The 25,697-nt window shown below is 39.3% G+C and overlaps 2 protein-coding genes and 1 pseudogene across 2 annotated transcripts in view; all 3 read left to right on the top strand.

The window, feature by feature from the left end:
* Nucleotides 1-25,697, top strand: part of LOC109009972 (deoxyhypusine synthase) — an 871,604-nt gene that overhangs the window by 53,566 nt on the left and 792,341 nt on the right. The window lies entirely within an intron of this gene.
* Nucleotides 4,287-6,174, top strand: LOC108987238 (G-type lectin S-receptor-like serine/threonine-protein kinase At1g11300). The gene is made up of 5 exons (XM_035691238.1): nt 4,287-4,348; nt 4,426-4,508; nt 5,347-5,584; nt 5,700-5,779; nt 5,963-6,174. The coding sequence occupies exons 1-5, from the start codon at nt 4,287-4,289 to the stop codon at nt 6,172-6,174; spliced, it is 675 nt and encodes a 224-aa protein (XP_035547131.1).
* Nucleotides 15,175-24,792, top strand: LOC108987237 (annotated as a pseudogene).

Genomic DNA, 25,697 nt, shown 5'->3' with positions numbered 1-25,697 from the left:
TTGTGAGTGTCAGATTGTCTTAGACCATCATTATTATGAAACCTCTGAAAAGTCTAGAGTAAAATTGGAAGTGCGCGTAGGATGCATGCACTACAATTTTTATAGAAGTTGATGGGATCAACTGTCAGATAAGAACTAAACAACTATTTTGCCTTTGAATCTTGTGGGTAATAACATAAGTTGCGTGTTGTTTTTGTAACGTAAAGATTGATTGCTCCTATATTTGAGGTTGAACATTATAAACTTGAAGCAACTTAGATTAACTCACAGATAAGAATATATCCTCTCTACTTGGTAGTATGTTTGGCAAGTAAGGACATTAAAATTTAAGTGTGCAGGAGTGTTGAGGACATTCTTGATTGGCACATTCATTTTTTAAAGTTTTTATCAATGCACCTCTATGTGGTACTAGTACTGGTAATCTTGCTCAAGTTTTATTTATCTCTAGCGAGAAAAAATAGATTTTTGCAGATATATAAACTTTGGAGTACCCCTTGAGAGTAATAATATCAAGCACCTTGGAGGTTTGCATGGTAACTGTGGCAAAAGTCTGAATAATTAGGTACGACTTAAATTAAACCTAAACATCTTGCTCATGGTTGCATTGATGCAAGATAGGTTTTAGGCTAAGATAATTTCTCGCAAAGTTTTTCTTTTCTCTCCTATAGTGGATTGAAGAATATGAAAAATATTGAGTATGCAAGAAATAAGAATATATCGCTAGTTAGCGGCTAAAACGTCACATACTGCATTTGTTGCACAAAATGATGTTTTTATTAGCGCTTTTAATGGGATATTTGTGAAGTCTATACCTAATTTGATTTAAGACTTATTGAAAGTAGTGGTGGTAGTGAGAATTCCTAGAGGTTTGGAAGTTGGATGGTCACTCATTGACTTAGTAGTATTATTTCTTGGGTGGGGAAATGATATACTAAAATATGCCATAGAGGCATAGGATGATGGGTGTGAAACTTGAGAAATTGAAGATATTCTCGCTAATGAGATCCCTCTCCTTGGTTTAGTAGAGTCAAAGAGAAAAGGCAATATGAACATTTTCTATGTGAAAGTTCCTATACATTCACACTAAGAACTTTGATAATAAATATGTTGTTTCATCATATAAATACGATCCAAAATTTTTTTATGAAAATATTTTTTTAGTTAAAATTTTTTCAAAATCACAATCGTATGAGTTATATGATGAGAACAATTATCTCGTAGTTTATTGACTTGCTGAGAATAGTGTTATAAATGAATTATGGCGCAAAGCAGTTGTTACATCACACTTGGGTTGATGTAATATGGGGTTGCAGCCTTAATTCAGATTTTTCATCCTTAGATCAAGTTCATTCGCTTTTGAGAAAGGCTGAGTGACTATTTTGTGCAAACGTGAATTCTATTAAAAATCAAGCAGATCTAAGCTTGATAATTTTTTTTGGTTGAGTCAAGAAAATTACTTGTATTTTCGGCGAGGGTGGGGAATTGTGGATTTTTGTAACACTTAGTTTTTGAAAAGAACGTTTTCACCAGGTTTCATTCCACATTACCTTAACCTTAATATTTATTAAATTCTTTTTATATAAGATCGCCGAAAATAGTGGGAGTAATTCAACAATTAGTTGGAGTATACCTTTGAGTTAAGGTGTACCATTAGTGATAGTGACTCCCAAAAGTTATAGAATATAAGGATTCTCATAAATAGCGTGGTAGCTTTATATCAATATTCTTTAGTCGTTTAGAGACTGGAAGAGAATATTTGTAATATAGCTCCACTAAAGGTATTGAATTCACATATTAGGAATCTCAATATAAAATCTTAGATTCGCTTCACTTATATGATCCAACCTGGGGTTGTTGATCTAATTGATAAAGGAAAAGTGGAGTTGATAGAGGTATAGATTCATCTCTTGGTACTAATTGAGTTGCATTTAGATAACTATTGATTGCATATTTATTAAAACTTTTCTTGAAGGTGTTAAATAGCTAATTCTCATAGGAGAATTGGATGGTTGGCTTTTGTGCTGTTTAGACATGAAGTACTTTGAGCGCATGATTGTTACTAGTACTATTTTGGTACAGAAAGTGTATGAATGCTGCTGGTACTGTTTATATGTGGCCTAAACAAACCATCTATTCAAAGATACCCAATGTACCTAGTCGTTGTTTTTTTATTAAACGACCTATTGAATAAAATGGGGTTCTTTGAACGCTGTTGACAATATTAGAAAAATGTCATCATAAGAGATATTGCGAACTGGTTATCTTAGATAATTAATTGTCGCCTAATAAGAGGTTTTCCATATTATGAGGTGATGGACATGAGTTTGAGAAAAGTAGCTCAGGCTTCATGTCTTGTGAGACTGTTTATAAGAAAAACAGTTTCTAGGAGCTCTTGTTCAAAATCCATAGACAATTAATGAGATGGAAAATACTAAAGAATCTCGTTTTGCTTATACTGTTTGGTGTTTCCATTATGGTTTGCTCATGGGAGTTAGAGGTTAAGATTTTGTTATAGGGTAAATATAGCTTACTTGGTTAAGTGGATTTGTGATGCGATTGTCGTTAAAAGTAATGACTAGACTATTATGATTGTCTTTGGGGGCGAAGTCCCTAATCGCTTTACCTTTAATGAAAAATAAATTATGATTATCTCACATGCTTTTGTTGAGTACAAGAGATTTATATGAAACCTCGAAGTCGCAAATTAAGTTTGCTGAATAACATTTGTGGTTACTTTGTAGATTCTTAAAAATCGCAGTTAGACTTGCTGACTAGAATCTACGGCTTATATTGTGAGTCTGACCTAAATGAGATTCTCGATAAGTCATCGCTGATTTCATGGTTGTGCAAAGGATTTTTACATGTACAAACTGAGTCTCTTGGTAGGAGCATGTTTTGGAAAGTTACTACACATTAGAATGTGCATGAAGAGAAATGGTCATTAAACACCACTTGAGAGTTGTGGTTTAATAATTTGTTATTGACCATGTGATTTCTTTGTACTTTATGGTATTGCTCGTCATGCACATGATACTGATGTGTTCTATGATCATGTGGCGTGATTAGAAGCATTCTTTTATAAACAAACACATTCACTATAAATTTAGGAGTTATGGTGAAAAATGCATATTGACAGGCTTAGATCGGCTCACTCACACGAGCGATCGCCTTTGGCGCTATAAAGAGGTAGCGAGCAAGGATGAGCTAATGTGTTACTCGGTACTTGTTCGGAGAGAGATAAGTTGGAAGACACAAAAGATATGTCACCTTAGTGGGAGCTAAGATGAGGTCTAAGGACCGTGCATGGTTACCCACATACCATGTAGCTTGTGGTTTAGCCAGATGCGAGACCCTCTTTGGTGCTTTGGATAGCGAGCAAATAGAGGGACTTGGGTTAGGCGTTGAGATAGCGACTAGACTAAGATCTGTACAGTGAATTAAGAATAGATATACTCTCTTTCTTTGGAAAGAGAACTCTATTGTAGCATGTATTTCATACTACATGTGCTTTTGCGACCAACAGTAGAAGTGAGTGAATGGTTTCCTGCTTCCTCACCGTGTGAGTCCTGTAGGTTATAATTGATGATCTTAATTTATTTATACCCTTAGGAGACCTTTGGTGAGTCCTGTAGGTAAGACATCGATAATGGTGTGTACTCATTGCCAGCAAGTTATGTTGCTTCCTGGGAGTTGCTATATAACTGTGAGTGCATCATGTTTTATGGAGATTGAGCATTGCTCTGAGTCATTTGGACTCGAGAGGGATTATGGATGCTTAGTCTGATGTGACCGAATGAGTCGGGGCATAATGAGACACTTTTAGGGATATTGCTATGCTGGTCTTCTCTAGGAGAGATTTGGTATAGTGCTCCCATTTTTCTTTTACAGTTGTGCTCAATGGTTGCATGACCTATTTGCCAGCATGAATAAGATTGAGAACATATTGAGGGATGTAGACCTAGAGTCTTGCCCATTATGTGTGAATGGGAGATGTAAGAAAGGGGCACCCATAGTGGGCACCCCTTCACCTTCTCTTGGTGGTTACGAAGTGGTTCTTAAACCACTTCATGAGACTTGATGACTGGCCTTTAAGGGCCAGCCGGAGGTTTCACTTAGAGGGGCTATTTACATAGTCCCTTTCCCATTTGGATGATACTTGCATAAAAAACAAGAAATCTCTCTCTCAAATGATTTTATCTAGTTCCGGCATTTAGACTGTGGAATATGTGGGTGTTGCTCTGGTATTGTCACGTAACACACTCCACTATCGATACGGGAGATTCTGAATGAATGACGACGACGACGACGACGACTACGACGACGATGATGAAGAATTTGTGGAACAACTGCACTAGATCCTAGATATTTACGATGATGTAATATCGCTTCTGCTGTGTACTTTGATCTAGGATTTCTAACATATAGGAATTCGATAGATTGGTTAAATGGGTGTGTTCGGAGGACTCCACTGGAATGCAATGATGGAGATGGCTTTCGGAAGTATAGTGGTATGAAATTGCCCAACACAACTTTTTCCTGGTTTAATAAGACCATGGGCCTAAGGGAATGTGAATAATTTTGTTTGGAAAACTGCTCTTGCACAACGTATTCAAACTTGGATATTAGGGGAAAAGGAAGTGGCTGCTTGATTTGGTTCGGTGATCTGAATGACATAAAAGTAAACTCCCGGGATGGGCAAGAGCTATACATAAGGATGGCCAGTTCAGAACTAGGTACCTTTGCCTTTTCTCACGTTTTTGTTTTTTTAAATTCTACTTTTTTGTTATAAATAAAGGACAAGTTGGGCAACTCTCTCGCTTGGTCTTTATTGGCCACTTCAGTCTTTTTTCTCCATGTTTTCCTCGGAAAGGGGTAAAAATCTGGGGATGTGGGGGATAAGGAACAAAATATGTAGAAATTGTTGATATCTGCATCTTTAGGATGTTTGATTGATTGACACTACTAGAAGCTAGATAATTGAAATATCAGTGTGAAAGGTTCAGGACTCTATGTTGTTGCAGGGCCACAGAAACAAGGATTTGGGGGTGTTGTGCCCTACTATTCTATATTCTCTGTTTGAAAGTTTTTGGAGGAGCTAGCTCGAGGCATGGACATTCTGTAACTCAATTATTGAAAAAATATATTATTTATTTCTCTGATTTCCTTTTGATAGACAGAAGCTCAAGCAATGGAACTGTTGCGGATCAAGAACATAACCAATTATGGAAAATTGTCGTGTTTCCCACATCTCTTGCAATGCTGATATTGCAGATCAGTACACAACTTTATGGCCCTTTGCAATTTGCATATAGTACTGCAATTTACTCTTTCTTATATGTTGAACAGATTCAGAAAAGCGAAGAATATTAGATTGGGGAACACGGGTTCGAGTAATTGAAGGGATTGCTCAGGGGCTTCTTTATCTTCATCAGTATTCTAGGTTAAGGATTATTCATAGAGACTTGAAGGCCAGCAATATTTTGCTGGATATTGACATGAATACCAAAATATCAGATTTGGGAATGGCCAGAATCTTTGGAGGAAACGAGTCACAAGCAAATACAAATAGGATTGTTGGAACTTAGTAAGTTAAACTTCTGAATCACAAAAGCCAACATAATATTATGCATTTGTGCTTTTGCATACACAAAAATCATGCAGCTGCTTATATCTGTTCACCTCATGATGATGGTTTTCAGTGGTTATATGTCCCCTGAATATGCTATTGAAGGCCTCTTTTTGGTGAAATCTGATGTCTTTAGCTCTGGCATCTTATTTGGTTCTTGTGCTTGAAATTTTAGACAATAATAATTAGTGTCCTGTAATTTAAAATCATATTTCGCTTTCTCGCATTTGAAGGCCTGAGACTTATGGACAAACAACAAAGGATCGGACTTGGAAGATCCAATACTTGAAATACCCTTTATTTCTATGCATACGATATTGAGATTTGTGAACATAGGTCTCCTCTGTGTTCAAGAAAGTGCAGCAGATAGACCTACCATGTCCGACGTTGTCGTGATGCTTAACAGTGAAAGTGCAGATCTACCTTATCCCAAACAACCCACTTTCTTGAATGTGAGAAGTATGGTGATGGCAAACCCAGTTCATAGGAGGCAGAAAGAAATTTGTTCTCTGAATGATGCAACAATTTCAGATATCGAAGGCCGATAATGTTTTAATTTCCGTCCATGAGCATGAGATAGTAGTATATTATACAACATGACTCTGTTCTAATATGTATCACGAAAAGATCAATTCTACTTGGCATTGATACTGTATTTATTAGTTCCTCTTGATTTCTTTTTTCTTTTTGTGTTTGTTTCAATTCTATAACAAATAAATCAAAAGAGACTTTTGGGCCTAGTTCATAAAGTGATAGGTCAATTTTACATATTGAAAACAAAAACCATTACTGCATCATAAATGGATTGAGATGATTCTTGAAAATGTTGTGAATAACATTTATGGTTGAAAAGCACAGTGCATTGTTTTGAAAACGAAGACGGACGAAGTAAAAGCAAACACAAGGAAATTAATCACACAACACAAAATTAATGTGGTTCGAAAATGTGCATACGTTCACAGTACTGAAGAGGATTTTATTGTATTGAGAAATCTCAAAATGCAATTTGGGGTAAAATTTTACTGTTTAGAACCCTCAGAACTGCTATACTGTTCATTAAGTACTATTTATAGTGTCACACGGTAGAAAGCTTAATTTTCACATTTTTGCGTTATTCACTCAAGCGGAATGTGCCTCGAGCGAATTCTCTCCATGACATATGCTCGAGTGACTTGTCGGGTGAGACTCGAGCAAACTATCTGCCTGAGTTTCGCTCGTGCTAGTTTTCATGCGAACTTTCTACCTGGTGTTTCCTCTGATCGCAAATAGTGCCAAAAATTAGGCCGGAAGCGTTGCTCCTGTACCAACATAGCTCAAGCCTGCAATCCACGACTCAAGCCTCCTTGAAAATCCGCCAAAAAATAATAACACATCCTTGTCGGGTTGGGTTATCAAATCGGCCAAACACACCAACAAACTAGACTCTACAAACCTAACATGCATAAGTGGTGAATAAAACGTAATAAGTGTCACTCTAGCAATGAAAGGGAAACCAGGCGAGCAAATTAGACGACTTTTGTGTGTGAGTAATGAACCATGTATACATAGAATGTGTTATTACTTGTTTGTACGTGTACGTGCTTAGTATTTATGCCTCACATCTAGCCAATATTGTGTCATGATAGGAGGAGACAACCTCTTCGGAAACTCTAAAACTTGAGTTGCTAAGGTAAATCTAAAACAATATATATTGGCTGCTTGGATTGAGATTCCTTGTACTTTTGCCCAGGGAGACTGAATCACCACTTGAAAATATCACCACACTCATATTTCTAGAGTTTATAAAAAACAATATTTTCCTACGAATTCTTCTCAAATTGTTGAACTGTGCGAGGTACGCCTTCAGGCTTTCATCTCCTTGCTACTTTACCATAAGTAGGAATGGGGTTTGTTGGCTTTGTCGCCAGTAGCCATGAATTGAGTCAGGAATTGCCTACCCAACTCCTTGAAGCTAGTAATGGATCCTAACTTGAAGTTCCTTAACTAGTCCTACGCCATTTCATTGATGGTTAGTGGGAAGGCATGTCACACTATTTCTCTGGGATTCTGGAAGGTCATGTAGGTTTTAAAATTTTCCAAATTGATCATTCGATTCGTCATATGGTTCGACATGTAGGAGTTTGAAACTCAGTGGGAGTGGCGTCGCCATGTTTGCTGCACTGTACGGTAGGTTAGTGCTATTGAGTAAGCTATTGACGGACAACGAAGTCCCTATATGTATCTCCATTTCCTCATATTTGTCCATGAGGCTGCACAAGTTGTTGTGCATTTTCTTCCTTTCCTCCTCGTGGCTTAGAGTAGCCTTCGCCTCCCCTTGTGAGTCCTCATCAGTCAGCTTAACGCAAACTTGGCCTGTCTCTTTCTCGAGTCCCACGTCCCTTCACCATAGAGCTTCATTTTCTTTTTGAAAGGCTTCCATTTTTGACGTGATCCTCCTTAACATTACGTCAATTTCCTTGAACCTCCTCTCCACCTTGATGTTGGACGGCTATCTAGCCATAGCTATTTCTTAATCATGAGCTATCTAGGACCATGTGGCAGTATGCATAACGTGACAATCTCAAGATCCCACAAATGGAGCTAGTTGTTGATACCAATGTTGATATGTCTGCTACCTCCATGCTACCTGCAAACAAAGTGAGCTTCGATGGCCCCAAGGGGGAGCCTTCGATGACTAAGTCGGTTGATATTCTTTGGGGTGTATATATGTGTTAGTGTGTCTAAAGAGAGAGAAGAAGACTCATACCCACATGCTCACTTTTCCTTCCCTATATATCGCCCATGGTTTTGTCGTGGCCTATCCTTCCTTTTGGTGGCCAAACATCAGCGCGTATACTAAGAGGGCTCATTACCACATATAATTTGGTGATCTGTTCTGGGCCTCTGACCCTTATAGCCTAACACAAGCACCCTTCTTGGGCACGAGACAAGTGGTGGTAGTTTCGACTTGTCTTACCAATCGAGTTAGCATGGAAGCACTAGTCCATGCATCGCATTGGTACAATTTTCCCTAGACCGAACTCTGCTGGGGTTGGGTCGGGGCCACGTTGGCCCATAGGGTTCTTTGATGGGCTGCTCATAGTCTATGTATGGGCATGTTAGATGTTGCGTATTTCCCAAAACATTGTTTTATTTGTATCATGAAAAGATGCGATGAGATTGTATTTATTAGTTCCTTACTGATTTCTTTGTTGCTTTAGTTTTTGTTGCATGTCTATAACAAATAAATCAAACAAGACTTTTGGGCCTAATTCATAAATTGATAGGTCAATTTTACATATATATATAAAAAAAAAACCATTACTGTCTCATAAATGGATTGAGATGATTCCTAAAAATGTTGTGAATAACACCTAGGGCTGAAAGGCATAGTCCGAAGTGATGAATAGAACCTAATAAGTGGTAATCTAGCAATGAAAGGGAAAGCAGATGTGCAAAGACAACTTTTGTGTGTGAGTTATGAAACCATGTATATAGAGAAGTTGTTATCACAACTTATTTTTATGTGTACGTGTTATAGGATTTATGCCTCACATCTCGCCAATCTTGTGTCATGATCAGGAGGAGACAACTGCCTCTTCGGTTCTCGAAAACTCTAAAACTTGAGTTGCTAAGGTAAACCTAAAAGAATATATATTGGCTGCTTGGATTGAGATTCCTTGTACTTGTGCCTAGGGAGACTGAATCACCACTGACAAGTACTATTTTTATGTGATTTTTATCACTCTTTTAATTATGAAAAGTGTCATTTTTTCTTCAATCCTATTGATTTTATTTTATTTATACATATTTTTATTTATTTTCTCAGATTTGAAGGAATGAGAAGATTTAGTATAAAAGGAGAGCATTTTGGTACAAATGAAGGGACTAACGATTCAGACCGATGAGAGGCAGCAAAGAGATTTCTTGCGCCCATAGGCGAGAAGGTTTACCACTCGGTAGGCGAGGAGTGATCTCCACGCCCATTCATTTGTTATCTCCGTGCCAGTTATATTCAGCGCACACGGTGTCTACCCGATGAGATCCTCCCAAGTTCCGTACTTAATCTACTAACTACCAAATCCTCTCGATTTCCACATATCAAGCCGAATAGCATTGAATCTTCCGTTTTTGATAAATCCGACATTGTTGGGAAATTTTTTTCCTTCTATGTTAATATTTATCTTTAGACACTATTTTCCAGATTTTTAGGCTAGATTAGAGCTGCATTATCTTGTTTCCAGATTGACATTTTTGCATCTATTTAATCATGGATTGTGGGATGAATGGAGCTTCTTCATCTTTTTCTTTCTGCTTTAGAGTCAATTTTTGAGAGTTTGCATTAGAGAGTCTAGTATTCATTTGAGAAGGCGGATCTGGAAGGTAGAGCCGAGAGTTACATGCTTCTTCAACCAACTCCAACGAAAAACATTATTGTTATTCTTTGCAATTTCATTATGAACTAATTTTATTTTTTAGAGTTTTGATGTAGCCTAGCTTTGAACACACAGTTAATATCAAGTCATTTTATTTTCAATATTTCCATGATTGAGTGTTTATTCCTTGTTCTTAATGCTCACAATTTTCTAGCTAACTATTGTTCGATCTTTTGGATTGCAACGAGATCGAGAGGTGATTTGTGATTAAATCTCTAGGATTAAACACCATTAGTTTAGCGAAAACAAAGATGCTTTACTGCGATTAGTGTGATTTTCAAGAAAAATCCAAAGAATTTAATGAATATCTAATTATTTAAATTCACATAGAGATATAGAGGTATTAGTTGGAGATATTTTTGTTATTATTCGAGAGAAAATATTGAATAGTCAAGGTATTTTTATCATCAACTTGGGATAATTGGAATTCTATAATAAGGAAGAATAAATTGTGTGAGATTTGCTAGGTGAAGTAAAATGCTCTAGATCTATTTTTATTATTTTAAAATCTTAATTTTAATGTTCATTTCTTCGGTTTAATTTAAATAAATAAATCTTTAGATTTTGGTTTTCCAGATAGTAATTAATTTAGTGAATTTCAATACTTAATAGCATAATTATTCCCTGTGAGTTCGATAACCGTTTTCTTTAAAACACTTTACTACTTGTTACGATTCTGTACACTTACAGATTATATTTTATGCGAACAACCACTGCAAAATATCATCACACTCATATTTCTAGAGTTTTATAAAAATAAAGATTTTACTACGAATTCTTCTCAAATTGTGTGAAATATGACTTTTCTTATCGTAAGTATAAAACACCATGTAGTTATTGTTGAAATTTTTTTCCGTAAGGGTGGATGCCAACGATATGGTTGCATGGTCCGTGGTGCAGATAGATGTGTGGTGCTTGGGGGAGCTCATCCATTGGAAGAATAATAATATGTGCATAAAATAGAAATGAATGAGAAAATACACGGAATTCTATATATGTTTCGACATTAAGGCTTACATCATTGGAAAGACGAAATCTACTATTAAATCATCTTTAGTACAAACTCTCATGTCCTTTCTAACTCTCTCTTACAATGATAATAGAGGAGGAAGAAAGTGGGAATGAAGAAGAAGAAGCTCCCATGTGTTGTGCAAAACACCCATGGACCAATGATAGCAAACAAATTAAAGCAACGATCAAGCAATCATACGATACACACAATTTATGTAATTCATAGAGGAAATTATAATTACTCAATCTCAACTCACAATCTTTAGGGTTTCTCTCTCTCATAATATGCACTCACACTTTACCTTCTTGTTCTTACTGAAAACTGCTGAAATCATACAAAATAAAGTCAAAATATGATATATAAATAGAAACGACGTTGGAAATCCTAATCTGACAAAAATTGGGTCATTCACTTGAGCAGCGTGTTGAACGCTTCTCGAGCGAACAAACAATCAACATTGGCTCGAGCGAACACTCGAGTGAACATTAGGGTTTGTGTCTCGCTTGTGCCCGCCGTTGCGCGAGAGTCGAGCGAGCTCAAGGGTTGAGCTTCGGTAGAGCCCACTGTCAAGCGCACTTCCAGCGAACTCATGGGTTGAGTTTCGCTTGAGCGCTAGGTCGAGTGACAATCTAGTGAACTCTCTGTTTCTCAATTTTCTGCTCATTGACCATTCTCCACATGCAACCCAACAATCTCCCACTTGGAGACTGGTTCTCTATATGCCAGCCAATGTTTCTAGCCAAGCCCAATCACCTCTGTAACTCACAATTCCCGTCTTCAAGTCAGAAGACGCACTGACGTCGAGCTCGACTTTAGTCTCCCATGTACATTGCCCTTAGTTAGCACATCCATTGGACGACTCACAACTCTTACTGCACCAGGAGTATCTGGTCTGGAACCAAATCTGACAACCTTTGCCAACTTCCCTAGGCTTACATGAGGGATGACAAAACTGACTCTTTTTTGCTTCCTCATCTGTTTCATGCGATTAAGCCTACTGTAAATGCAAGATTTTGGCTAGAACTAGGTGACTAGATGGATACAGATTATTTGATGCTTTGTAAGTTGGATGAATTTAAATCAAGTTGATTTTATCTATAAACATTTGAAGTGTATCTAGAAATTATTAGATAATGTTTTAGATAAGTCAAGAGTATGTGTATCTAAAGTTTAAGGAGTTTGGAATTATCCAGTTGAATGTAAATTATATCTGCTGAGAAGATTTAGCGCCAGGTGTCAACAGATGCGTTAGCGTACTCGTTCCTAGCAGAATCCTCTCGTAAGTAGATTCTTATTGTGTCTCAAATTCCTAATAGACTCAATCCATCAGCAGAGTCCTACTATAGATCAAATACTGGGCAGATAATCTAAATGAGGATTTTGGCTGAGGGAAGTAATATTTTGATCATTATTTTAAGAACTTGGAAATATTGGAGAGTGTGAGGAAATTCTTGTGAAGAACTTTTTAGTGTTTTTCAATTCTCTCTTTGAGTGCATGGATAAGCCGGGTCGGAGTTAGAGTGATCGAGTTCAGCTACTGAAGTTCCAAGAGAGAAGTCAATAGTTTGAACATCACCAAAAGTTTTAGCTGCTACTTCGGTAGAAGACAAACGAGTCATTTGTTTGGTCAAGTAAGAGAGTCAAGTTACAAAAGTTTTGTAATTGTGAATTACTTGTAATTGATTTTCAAATGGGCTAAAAGTCTCACCATAGTTCATGTGATGTTGTTAGTGGAAGCCCTTGGAAACAAGACGTGCCTTATACCGTCGAAAGGAATCATCAACTTTGGGTTGATGTGGAAGACCCACTTGTATCCCACTAGGTTGGAATTGGGCTGAGGAGGAACTAAGGCCTTGGTGCCATTTTGCACAAGGGCTATAAATTCTTCACACATGACCCGATGCCATTTTGGGTACTTAGAGGCAATCGAAAAACATAATGGTTTAATGGTGTAGAAGTTTGTAGAGGCAGCCATAGTGTCGGGAACAACAAAGTCACTGGGTAGAGGCTTGGGTTTGAAGATCTACCTTTTAGATCAGGTCTGGATGGGGCGCTGATATTGCACTAGACCAGGAGTGGTGTCGGGAAAATTTGGGAAGGACAAAGCCTTTGGGATTGGTGACGAAGTGGGAGGATATGGCAATGCCAGGTAAGCCAATGAGGACTCAACTATTCGACCTCAAGAAGGAAGAGGAATGTTTATGGAATCAGGTTACAAATAAGATAAGTGAGCAAAAGGAAATAAACATTCATCATAGTTTGAGATTGGTGGAGACAGAGATCCGACCTGTAGAGACATCTAGGAAACAATAACCTTTGTGGTGTGGGCCATACCCAATGGACATGTACTGTTTTGGTTGAAAATCTAGTTTGTGTGCATTATATGGATGAAGATGAGGCAAGCGAGCACAACCAAAGACTTTGAGAAAGTTGTACTCGAGTGAGCAATCAAGAAGTAATAGACTTGAGCGGGTAACAGAAGAGGGAAGTTGGTTGGTAAGTTAGTTGGCTGTGAGGAAGGATTCATTCGGGTAAGCACTAGGCATGTAGTCAGTGGCTAGGAGGGTCAGGCCTGGCTTGACAAAAAATGTCAATGACGGCGTTTAGTGGAACCGTTTTGGCGGTTTATTTCAGGACATGTAAGGCGATACCCATCCCGATTGAGTGAAGAGGTTAAGATATGTTGGGTTTAATGAATGTGCTTCCCTTGATGTATATCGAAACTTGTGTATATTTATATTGCTGAGCAGTATTGTAGTTTATCCAAGGTATATCAATACATACTCAAAATTGAACTTAAACTAGTGAGTTGCTGATCCCTTGGTCTTCGGTGGCATATTATTTTATTTTTGTTAGTTGTTTGAGTGCTGAGCTTGTCTGGGTTTGAATTGAAGTTGCCGAGAACTTGGTGCAGTTGCTGCTTTATTTTGGTTTGAAAGCTCAGCTTTATCCAATTGCCGAGGACATATGTCAATGCGGGTCTTCCAACATAACTGGACTCGTCTGCTTATACTGCTGAGCTAATGGGCCGGACTGTTGTACGGACAATTGCTAGGAGTTGATTCCCTTAGTTTGAGGGCTCTTAGCCAATGTGCATTCAGCTATATATATACTTCCATTTTCTGTTGTATATTGTAGTCATTCTGGACTTTTTTAATGAGATGAGTTTGGAGGTTAAGGCTACCTCAAATTAGCCTACCAATTTGTTTGGTCTTCTTAAATCTTTTCTTTCTTGTATCTTTCTTTCCAAACACGACTTGCATTTCAAAATCAAGGTTCATTTTACATTATAAATAAGAAAGACATGGAGATAAAAACACAGATGATCTTCAATTCATGGTTATCAACTTATCCTATAGTTTTTCCTTTCAAAAATTCTATGTGCAGTCACTGTTGCATATTATTTTATGTAATGTGATTGGCTGTATCACTTTTTTTAATATGCATAACTGTTTTGGTCAATCACATCAGTAGAGTGCGTAAAAAGTATGAAAAAATGATTATATATAGAAAAACTCTTTCCAACCAAAACGTTAAATTCTATAACATGGAGGGAAGTGTAATCAAAGCCCAATTCATACGCTGGATTTCCAAGAAAAATAAAGCCGAAATTGATGGTATGATATCGACTAACTGGCCTTACTACAGAAAACAAGAAGTCAACTCTTTTTTTCCAAGAATTTAACGTTTTCGTGACCTGACGTTGGAAAACAACATATCGAGAGTAATTCAAGTTGGCATCTTTTTTTCCCCTCTCATGTTTTGACTGGGTATACTTTAGCGGTATACTTGAAGCCAGCCCCAATTTAGAGTTTAGCTTGGTTACAAAATTTGTTCAATTTTCTAAATTTAGTCTACTGCAACTAGGAGTGCAGTTGGTTCGGATCGGTTCGGTCTGGGGGAAGGGAAAGAACATGAGAGTAAGATAAAGAATAGAATATAGAATATAAAGATTTGTTAGTATATCTTTATAAAATCTATTTTCTTTTCTGATATAATAGAAAGTTGATAGAGTAAAAAGAAAAGTTGAAAGGAAAGAACATGAGAGCTGAATGAAGAGCAGATTCCAAAGTGATTTTGTTAACCTCTCTTGAGTAAAAAGAAAAGCCATTGAAACATCAATGGAAACCATTACCTATCTTTTTGTGTACTCTTTATTGTTCTCCCTCCTAAGAACGTCCATTACACTTGACACCATTACTCGAAGTCGATCATTCAGAGACGGAGACACATTAGTTTCAGCTGGAAGAACATTTGCGTTGGGATTTTTCAGCCCAGGCAGTTCAAAGAGCCGATACGTCGGAATATGGTACGTGATATCTTCCGAGGCAGTTGTGTGGGTAGCCAACAGAGACACTCCGCTTAACGATCACTCGGGAGTTTTGATGGTCACTGATGAAGGAGTTCTTGCCCTTCTCAATCGCAAAAATAATATTGTTTGGTCATCTAATTCATCAAGAAGATCAGAAAATCCAGTTGCACAGCTCTTGGACAACGGAAATTTTGTTGTGAAAGATGGAAATGTTGATGACCCAAACAAGTTTTTGTGGCAGAGTTTTGATTATCCTTGTGACACATTTCTACCGGAAATGAAGATTGGGAGGAACTTTGTAACTGGTATTGATAGATTTTTAACATCATGGAAAAGCGCGGAAGATCCTGCTCAAGGTCAGTTTTCATTACGTATATATCGCCATGGGTTTCCACAGTTGGTTGTTATGAACGGAACCAGAATAAAGCCAAGAGTAGGGCCATGGAATGGACTTCACTTTACGGGATATCCTTTCCCAAGACAGAATTCAGGAATTCAGCCTGAATTTGTGTTGAATGAGAACGAGGTCTATTATGAGGTTACGGTTGGGAATAGTTCAGCTTTGACAAGACTTGTGTTAAACCCAACAGGCACTGGGGAACTCCTCATCTGGGCAGATCAGACACGAAGTTGGCAACTTTTCTTTACATCGACGGAGATAGATCAGTGTGAAAATTATGCCCGCTGTGGTGCATTTTCTACCTGCAACCCCACTAACTCCAATGTATGTGCGTGCTTAGTGTTGGGAAAATCAACACAGCGGAAGGGATAAAAGCGGTAATAAAAGAGTACATTCACGCACTCAGTGACACCAAGAATTTAACATGGTTCGGCAACTGCCTACATCCACAGAAAAGAGCTTCACTAATAAATAGTGGCACACAAGAAAATATTACAGAGGAGGAGGATCACACTCTACTCAACTCAACTCTCTTCTTTTCTCTCAGAGCTCTCTCGGCTCTCTCTCTTTTCTTTTCTTCTTTGGGTGTGTTGAAGCTCTCGCCTGAAGCTTCAATTTATAGGAGCCTCAATGTGTGAATGCATTTATTTGCATTCATTAGGTAGTTGGGCGCTGGGGGTTGAGGGTTAAGCGCTGAGCAGTCAACAATGACTGCTCAGGGCATGGACTTCAACAATTCTTCCCCTCCATGCCCATTTACCTAGATTTTCTCCATTCCAGCTATGTCTCTGCATAGTTCAAGCTTCTCACTTGTAACCACCTTCGTCAGCATGTCCGCTGGATTCTCTTTCGTATGGATCTTCACAAGCTTCAACAGCTGTTGTTCCATCGCTTCGAGTATCCAATGATAGCGGATATCAATATGCTTGGTGCGGGAGTGGTACATTGAATTCTTGCTCAAATCTAGAGCACTTTGACTATCACAATGTACCTTGTAGTCCTCTTGACTAACTCCTAGTTCTTGGAGAAAACGCTTCATCCACAACATCTGTTTCCCAGCTTCCGCTGCGGCAATGTACTCTGCCTCTGTTGTGGATAAAGCAACACACTTTTGCAACTTGGACTGCCAAGAGACAGCTCCTCCTGCAAAGGTGAAGAGAAATTCCGAAGTAGATTTCCTGCTATCCAGATCTCCTGCCATATCTGAATCTATATAACCTTCCAAAACTGATTTAGCTCCCCCAAAACACAAGCACATTTTCGATGTACCTTTTAGGTACCTGAGAATCCACTTGACTGCTTCCCAATGATCCTTTCCTGGATTTGAAAGGAATCTGCTCACCATGCCTACAGCATGAGCAATATCTGGTCTGGTACAAACCATTGCATACATCAGGCTTCCTACTGCTGAAGAGTAGGGGATTGCTTCCATTTCTTCAATCTCTTTCTTTGAAGAAGGACACGAGCTCTTGCTCAACTTGAAGTGGTTTGCAAGTGGAGTTTTGACTGGCTTAGCATCTCCCATGTTGAAACGTCTAATGACCTGTTCAACATATTTTTGTTGTGATAGCCACACCCTTTTGACTTTCCTATCACGAACAATCTTCATGCCCAAAATTTGCTGTGCTGGGCCTAAGTCCTTCATGTCAAAGGACTTGGATAGTTCCTTCTTTAGTTTGTTAATCATGGACCTATCATCACCAACGATTAACATATCATCAACGTAAAGAAGGAGTATGACAAACTTGTCATCCTGGAACCTTCGAACATAGACACACTGATCTGCAACAAGTCTCTTGTAACCATGACTCATCATGAATGAGTCGAACTTCTTGTACCATTGCCTCGGAGCTTGCTTGAGGCCATAGAGACTCTTCTTCAGCTTGCAGACTAAGTGATCTTTCCCTGGAGCTGCAAACCCTTCTGGTTGCTCCATATAGATTTCCTCCTCCAAATCTCTATGGAGAAAGGCTGTCTTCACATCCATCTGTTCGAGTTCCAAATTCAAGCTGGCTACCAATCCGAGTATGACTCGGATCGACATCATTTTCACCACCGGAGAAAATATCTCGTCAAAGTCGATTCCCTTCTTCTGCTGGAATCCTTTGACAACCAATATGGCCTTGTGCTTCATCAGCTTTCCTTGACCATCTTTCTTCAGCTTGAACACCCATTTGTTCTTTAGGGCTTTCATTCCTTCAGGAAGTTTCACCAACTCATAGGTCTGATTTTTCTGCAAAGAACTCATCTCTTCTTGCATTGCCTGCACCCATAGGCTTCTATCAGCATGAGTTTGAACTTCCTGGAAGCTCTCTGGCTCCCCCTCATCAGTAAGCAGAATATAGTCTGATTCCGGATATCTCCTCGACGGAATCAGTAGGCGGCCTCTTGCCGATCTTCTTGGTTCATCAACCAAAGGAGGTTCGTCACCATCTAACCCTTGTGGTGGTACACCAGCTGCTGGTGGAGAGGATTCTTGCTCCCCCTGCTCGACACCCTGAGCTTCTTCTTCTACTTCTGGATCTCGATCCTGCATATTCTCATTATCTGTGGTGAACTGTAATGGTGCAGGATTTGGAGTATCGGAACTAAGCTCTCTTGATGAAGCTTCAGTTCCTACGTTCTGGTTTTCATGGAACACAACGTCCCTACTTCTGACAATTTTCTTTGTCACTGGATCCCATAACTTGTATCCGAATTCTTCATCTCCATATCCAACAAAAATACATGGAGTTGACTTGACATCGAGCTTCTGTCTCAGCTCCTTGGATACGTGTGCAAAGGCTTTGCACCCAAACACTCTCAGGTGAGAGTAAGAGACATCTTTTCCAGACCAAACATTTTCAGGAATTTCAAATTCCAGTGGTGCAGAAGGTGATCTGTTGATCAGGTAACAGGCAGCTAGAACAGCTTCACCCCAGAATGGCTTTGGTAACTTGGCCATACTGAGCATGCATCTTGTTCTTTCAATGATGGTCCGGTTCATTCTTTCGGCTACACCATTGTGCTGAGGGGTATATGGGACCGTCTTCTCATGTCGAATACCGCGATTAGCGCAGTATGCAGCGAACCTTTTGGAGACATATTCTCCTCCGTTGTCTGTTCGCAGGCACTTCAACTTCTTTCCCGTCTCTCTTTCCACTAGGGTGTGGAAATTCTTGAAGTGCTCGAAGACCTGATCCTTTGACTTCAAAACATATACCCAGACTTTTTGTGAAGCATCATCAATGAATGTCACGAAATATCTGTTACCTCCCAATGACTCTTCTTCCATGGGACCACATACATCAGAGTGTACCAGACTCAACAACTCTGATCTTCTCTTCGTAGAGGATTTAAACGAGACTCTGCATTGTTTGCCAAACAAACAGTACTCACAAGGGTTTAACGCTGTTCCTTTGGCAACTTTGATGAGTGCCTTCTTCGCAAGCGTATCCAACCCTTTCTCACCCATGTGTCCGAGTCTCTTGTGCCACAGATTCGGTGATGCCTCGTCTTCCACTGCATTGAGGCTATCAGAACCGATCTTCACATGGGTCTTATACAACGTACCGCAAATATGTCCTCGGGCGACAACCATGGCACCTTGTGACAGCTTCCAAGTGCCTTTGCTGAAGTAGCTGTCATAGCCCTGTCGATCAAGGGCTGTCCCGGAAATCAGGTTGAGCCGAAGGTCAGGAATGTGTCGAACATCTTTCAACACCATGGTGCAACCAACGTTGGTTTTTATCTGCACTTCGCCAACACCCACGATCTTCGAGGAACTAGCGTTCCCCATCCTTACCGTACCAAAGTCTCCTGCTTTGTACGTAGTGAAAAATTCACTGTGGGAAGTGGCGTGGTATGATGCTGCTGTGTCTACCACCCACTCAACATCATGGCTTGCAACGTGCAGACACGTCTCGTCACTGGTGGAGAGTATTGCCACATCTCCAGAAAGAGTGACAAGGGTTTCACTATCTTCTTTCTTCAGCTTACTGTTTTGACCTTGCTCCCTTAAAAACTTGCGGCAGTGTTTCCTCATATGGCTTTCTTTGCCACAATGGTAACATTTCATGTTACCCGTCTGCTGGTTCCTGCTACTGCTGGACCTTCCACGTGGTTGAGGCTTCCCTCTGTTTCTGCCTCCACTTCTCCCTCTATCATTACCTTGAGGCCTTTCTCTACTCTCGGTGACAAGGGCATGAGTTTGATTCATGCTTGTCTCTTTTCGTCTGGCCTCCTCATTAAATAGGGCATCCTTAACCATAGTCATAGTAAGTTTGCCATCTGGAGTAGAGTTACTTAGGGAGACCACCAGCGTCTCCCAACTGTCTGGTAATGAACTGAGCAGTAGCAGGGCTTGTTCTTCATCGCCAAGATTCAGGTTGACGGACCCGAGCTGGTTAACTAGGTTTTGAAACTCGATAGTATGCTCGGCAACAGAGGTATCGCTTTTCAACTTCAAGTTAACAAGCCGTCTCATCAAGAGGGCCTTGTTTCGAGCAGTTTTAACCTGATACATATCCTCTAACTTTTTCCAGAGGTTATATGCATCCGTCTCCTGGGCCACGTGGTGAAAAACACTATGGTCAATCCATTGCCTGATCTGACCAATAGTCTTCTTGTGCATCTTTCTCCACACTTGATCCGTAACTTCATCTGGCTTCTTCCCTTCATCTTCTAAAGGGTCAAACAGATCTTTACAGTTCAAGAGATCCTCCATTCGAGGTCTCCAAAGACTGTAGTTTGAGGCAGTCAGCTTTATCATGGCGCCTGATGCTGAATCCTCCATGGATTTAGACTGATTCTAAATATAAAATACAAGTACAGGATCTTAAAGGTGGAATATCACAAAACGGACAGCATCGTTGTGTCCGGAACGTCTGATTTTGTTGGAAACGAGTCTTGTTTCGTCAAAATCGGACTCAGATAGCACAAGGAATGAGCAAAAGAACCAAAACAGGAACTCTGTCGCGCGTGCAGTGCGTGGCGTGAACAAAACGCGTAGGCGCGTGTAACTCACGCGCTGAAACTCCTTTGCTGCGCGTGGAACGCGTAGGCGCGTGTAACTCACGCGGCGAGACTCATCTGGTGCGCGTGGAACGCGTAGCGCGCGTGTACATCACGCGCTTTATGGAGTCAGGGGACACGTCAGGCGCGTTAACTTCACGCGCAGGGTCTTCTCTGGAGCGCGTGTGGCGCGTGATGCGCGTGGTACTAACGCGCTTGATACTCTCTGGGCGCGTGTGACGCGTGTCGAGAGTGGGTCTCACTCTCCGATCTTCAGACGGCGCGTGGGAGCGCGTGCTGCCTCCGTTTGGCGTCTGGTTTTCACCGCTTTTCTTGTCTCGATGAGACGAACACAGTGGTATGCTCAAATCTAGATACTGAGCAACACACTAAAACCGAGTTTTCTGAAATAAAAACTCCTTCCAACAAACGCTCTGATACCACTTGTTGGGGAAATCAACACAGCGGAAGGGATAAAAGTGGTAATAAAAGAGTACACTCACGCACTCAGTGACACCAAGAATTTAACGTGGTTCGGCAACTGCCTACATCCACAGAAAAGAGCTTCACTAATAAATAGTGGCACACAAGAAAATATTACAGAGGAGGAGGATCACACTCTACTCAACTCAACTCTCTTCTTTTCTCTCAGAGCTCTCTCGGCTCTCTCTCTTTTCTTTTCTTCTTTGGGTGTGTTGAAGTTCTCGCCTGAAGCTTCAATTTATAGGAGCCTCAATGTGTGAATGCATTTATTTGCATTCATTAGGTAGTTGGGCGCTGGGGGTTGAGGGTTAAGCGCTGAGCAGTCAACAATGACTGCTCAGGGCATGGACTTCAACACTTAGAGGGATTCATACCCAAATCTAGAAAATTTAGGAATTCGATACATTGGTTTAATGGGTGGGTTCGGAGGACTCCACTGGAATGCAATGATGGAGATGGCTTTCGGAAGTATACTGGAATAAAATTGCCTGACACAACTTCTTCCTGGTTTAATAAGACCATGAGCCTAAGGGAATGTGAAGAATTTTGTTTGGAAAACTGCTCTTGCACAGCCTATTCAAACTTGGATATTAGGGGAAAAGGAAGTGGCTGCTTGATTTGGTTCGGTGATCTGAATGACATAAAAGTATACTCCCAGGAACGGCAAGAGCAATACATAAGGATGGCCAGTTCAGAACTAGGTACCTTTGCTTTTTCTCTTGTTTATATTCTTTTAAATTCTGCTTTTTTGTTATAAATAGAGGACAAGTTGGGCAACTCTCTCGCTTGGTCTTTAATTGGCACTTCGGAAACATGTTAATTCAGTCTGTTTTCTCCATGTTTTCCTGGGAAAGGGGGAAAATATGGGGATGTGGGGGATAAGGAACAAAAAATGTAGAAATTGTAGAAATCTGCATCTTTAGGATGTTTGATTGATTGACACTACTAGAAGCTAGATAATTGAAATATCAGTGTGAAAGGTTCAGGACTCTATGCTGTTGCAGGGCCACAGAAACAAGGATTGGCTGTTGTTGTGCCCTACTATTCTATTTTCTCTGTTTGAAAGTTTTTGGAGGAGCTAGGTCGAGGCATGGCCATTCTGTAACTCAATTATTGAAAAAATATATTATTTATTTCTCTGATTTCCTTTTGACAGACAGAAGCTCAAGCAACGGAACTGTTGCGGATGAAGAACTTAACCAATTATGGAAAATTGTCGTGCTTCCCACATCTCTTGCAATGCTGATATTGGTCCTTTTTGTTTATTATGTGAGGAGAAAACTCAGACAGAAGGGTAAGTCAAACACTCTTCACAAAGTTATTTGAGCAACCGTGATTTATCTTCTAAATGAAGTGACATACAATGTTTTTCACCATATTAGGAGAGAATTTGTTGCTGTTTGATTTGGGCACGAACCTGAAGACTAATGAGTCCGAGCTTACTGAAGTAAATAATCATGGAAATAGTAGAAAAAGGGAAGTCAAGATGCCATTATTCAGCTTTGCAAGCGTTTCTGCTGCAACTGACAATTTCTAAGCTGCAAATATGCTTGGAGAGGGCGGCTTTGGGCCTGTTTACAAGGTATATAGTTCAAATCTCTCTAAACGCAATACTTAGTGGAATGAACGTATACGAGGTCGGTAATTTGGCAGTTAACACCTTGCCAGGTTGACAAGTGCAAACAGGTGATGCTAGTTTTGTTGCTACTTGCAAGCTGGTGTGGAGGACATATTCTCTACACCTTTTTCGTGTCAGGATTTGATCTGTAAAATTCAAATTTTTAAATTTTTTGTGCAAATCAAATCATGTCATGTCAACGGTGTAGATGATTTTGCTATTTATACTAGCTTGAATTTGTCCAATGATAGTATATTTCTTCCAATGGTATTTTTCTGGTGTTTTTAACAATCAATAAATTAAAAAAAAAAAAACTCAGGGAATATTAGTGAAAGGGGACGAGGTAGCTGTCAAAAGGCTTTCACGAAGATCTAGCCAAGGTTGGGAGGAGCTAAAAAATGAAGCAATGGTAATAGCCAAGCTCCAACACAAGAATCTTGTCAGACTTTTGGGCTGTTGCATTGAACGAGATGAAAATATACTAGTTTATGAATATATGCCCAATAAAAGCTTGGATTCCTTCCTCTTTGGTTAGTAATTTCTTATATTTGGAATAGAGATAAATCTTTTCAGTTTACAACTTTATGGCGCTTTGCAATTTGCATATAGTACTGCAATTTACTCTTTCTTGTATGTTGAACAGATTCAGAAAAGTGCAGAATATTAGATTGGGGAACACGGGTTCGAGTAATTGAAGGGATTGCTCAGGGGTTTCTTTATCTTCATCAGTATTCTAGGTTAAGGATTATTCATAGAGACTTGAAGGCCAGCAATATTTTGCTGGATATTGACATGAATCCCAAAATATCAGATTTCGGAATGGCCAGAATCTTTGGAGGAAAAGAGTCACAAGCAAATACAAATAGGATTGTTGGAACTTAGTAAGTTAAACTTCTGAATCATAAAAGCCAACATAATATTATGCATATGTGCTTTTGCATACACAAAAATCATGCAGCTGTTGATATCTTTTCACCTCATTATGATGGTTTTCAGTGGTTATATGTCCCCTGAATATGCTCTTGAAGGCCTCTTTTCGGTGAAATCTGATGTCTTTAGCTTTGGCGTCTTGTTGTTAGAGATTGTGAGTGGCAAGAAGAACACTGGTTTTTATCTAACTGACTCTCTCCATCTTCTTGGATATGTAAGTATTCCATTTGCATTTTCTGTTGTTAAAATCCAAGCACACTTTTTTTTTCTTAAAAAAAAATTAATTTCTTTTTCATAGGCTGAAGTGGAAATGTCTAAACTAGCGAGCCTCAAGTGGGAGGGAGGCACATGAAGTGGCCCTATAATATTTATTGCTAACTGTATAGTTAATGTTGTTTGGAATACTCATATGAAAAGCAATATTGTAGAATGAAAAATTCTTTTCATTAGTCACTATTCACCATCACATATCCCACATTCTATGAAAAACACCTCTACGTCCTATGAAAAAAAAAAAAAATTCACGTGATGTAAACAATTGCTGATTTGTAGCAAAACTCTTGTAGAATACCCTTCTAATTTATCTTTCTCCCACTGCCCGAACATGAGTTTCTAGTGCCTGAAATTTTAGACCATAATAATTAGTATCCTGTAATTTAAGATCATATTTCGCTTTCTCGCATTTGAAGGCCTGGGACTTATGGACAAACAACAGAGGATCGGACTTGGCAGATCCACTACTTGAAATACCTTTTATTTCTATGCATACGGTATTGAGATTTGTGAACATAGGTCTCCTCTGTGTTCAAGAAAGTGCAGCGGATAGACCTACCATGTCCGAGGTTGTAGTGATGCTTAACAGTGAAAGTGCAGATCTACCTTATCCCAAACAACCCGCTTTCTTGAACGTGAGAAGTATGGGGATGGCAAACCCAGTTCATAGCAGGCAAAAAGAAATCTGTTCTGTGAATGACGCAACAATTTCAGATATCGAAGGCCGATAATGTTTTAATTTCCGTCCATGAGCATGAGATAGTAGTACATTATACAACATGACTCTGTTCTAACATGTATCACGAAAGATCAATTCTACTTGGCATTGACACTGTATTTATTAGTTCCTCTTGATTTCATTTTTCTTTTGGTTTTTGTTTCAATTCTATAACAAATAAATTGAAAGAGACTTTTGGGCCTAGTTCATAAAGTGATAGGTCGATTTTACATATAGAAAAAAAAACCATTACTGTATCATAAATGGATTGAGATGTTCTTGAAAATGTTGTGAATAACACTTATGGTTGAAAAGCACAGTGCATTGTTTTGAAAACGATGACGGATAAAGTAAAAGTAAATACAAGGAAATTAATCACACAACACAAAATTAATGTGGTTTGACAACCTGCATACGTTCACAGTACTGAAGAGGATTTTATTATATTGAGAAATCACAAAATGCAATTCGGTGCAAAATTTTACTGTTTAGAACCCTCAGAACTGCTATACTATTCATTAAGTACTATTTATAGTGTCACACGGTAGAAAGCTTAATTTTCACATTTCTGCGTTATTCGCTCGAGCGGAATGTGCCTTGAGGGAATTCTCTCCATGACATATGCTCGAGTGACCTGTCGGGTGAGACTCGAGCAAACTGTCTGCCTGAGTTTCGCTCGAGCTACTTTTCGTGCGAACATCGAGTGAACTTTCTGCTTGGTGTTTCCTCTAATAGTAAACAGTGCCAAAAATTAGGCCGGGAGCGTTGCTCTTGGACCCCCATAGCTCAAGCCTGCAATCCATGACTCAAGCCTCCTTGAAAATTCGCCAAATCATAATAACACATCCTTGTCTGGTTGAGTAATCAAATTCTGCCAAACACACCAACAAACCAGACTCCACAACCATAACATGCATA

The sequence above is a fragment of the Juglans regia genome, chromosome 1, assembly GCF_001411555.2.
Source record: "Juglans regia cultivar Chandler chromosome 1, Walnut 2.0, whole genome shotgun sequence".
Classification (NCBI taxonomy): Eukaryota; Viridiplantae; Streptophyta; class Magnoliopsida; order Fagales; family Juglandaceae; genus Juglans; species Juglans regia.
Note: the sequence above shows the minus strand (reverse complement) of the source record. Positions and strands in the feature narration are given on the sequence as shown.

Excerpts from the sequence above, each read along its gene's own strand:
- LOC108987238 (XM_035691238.1), top strand. The coding sequence starts at position 4,287 with ATGAATGACGACGACGACGACGACGACTACGACGACGATGATGAAGAA. Across the intron at positions 4,349-4,425 it reads GAAGAATTTGTGGAACAACT|GAATTCGATAGATTGGTTAA; the intron begins GCACTAGATCCT and ends TCTAACATATAG. Across the intron at positions 5,585-5,699 it reads AATAGGATTGTTGGAACTTA|TGGTTATATGTCCCCTGAAT; the intron begins GTAAGTTAAACT and ends GATGGTTTTCAG.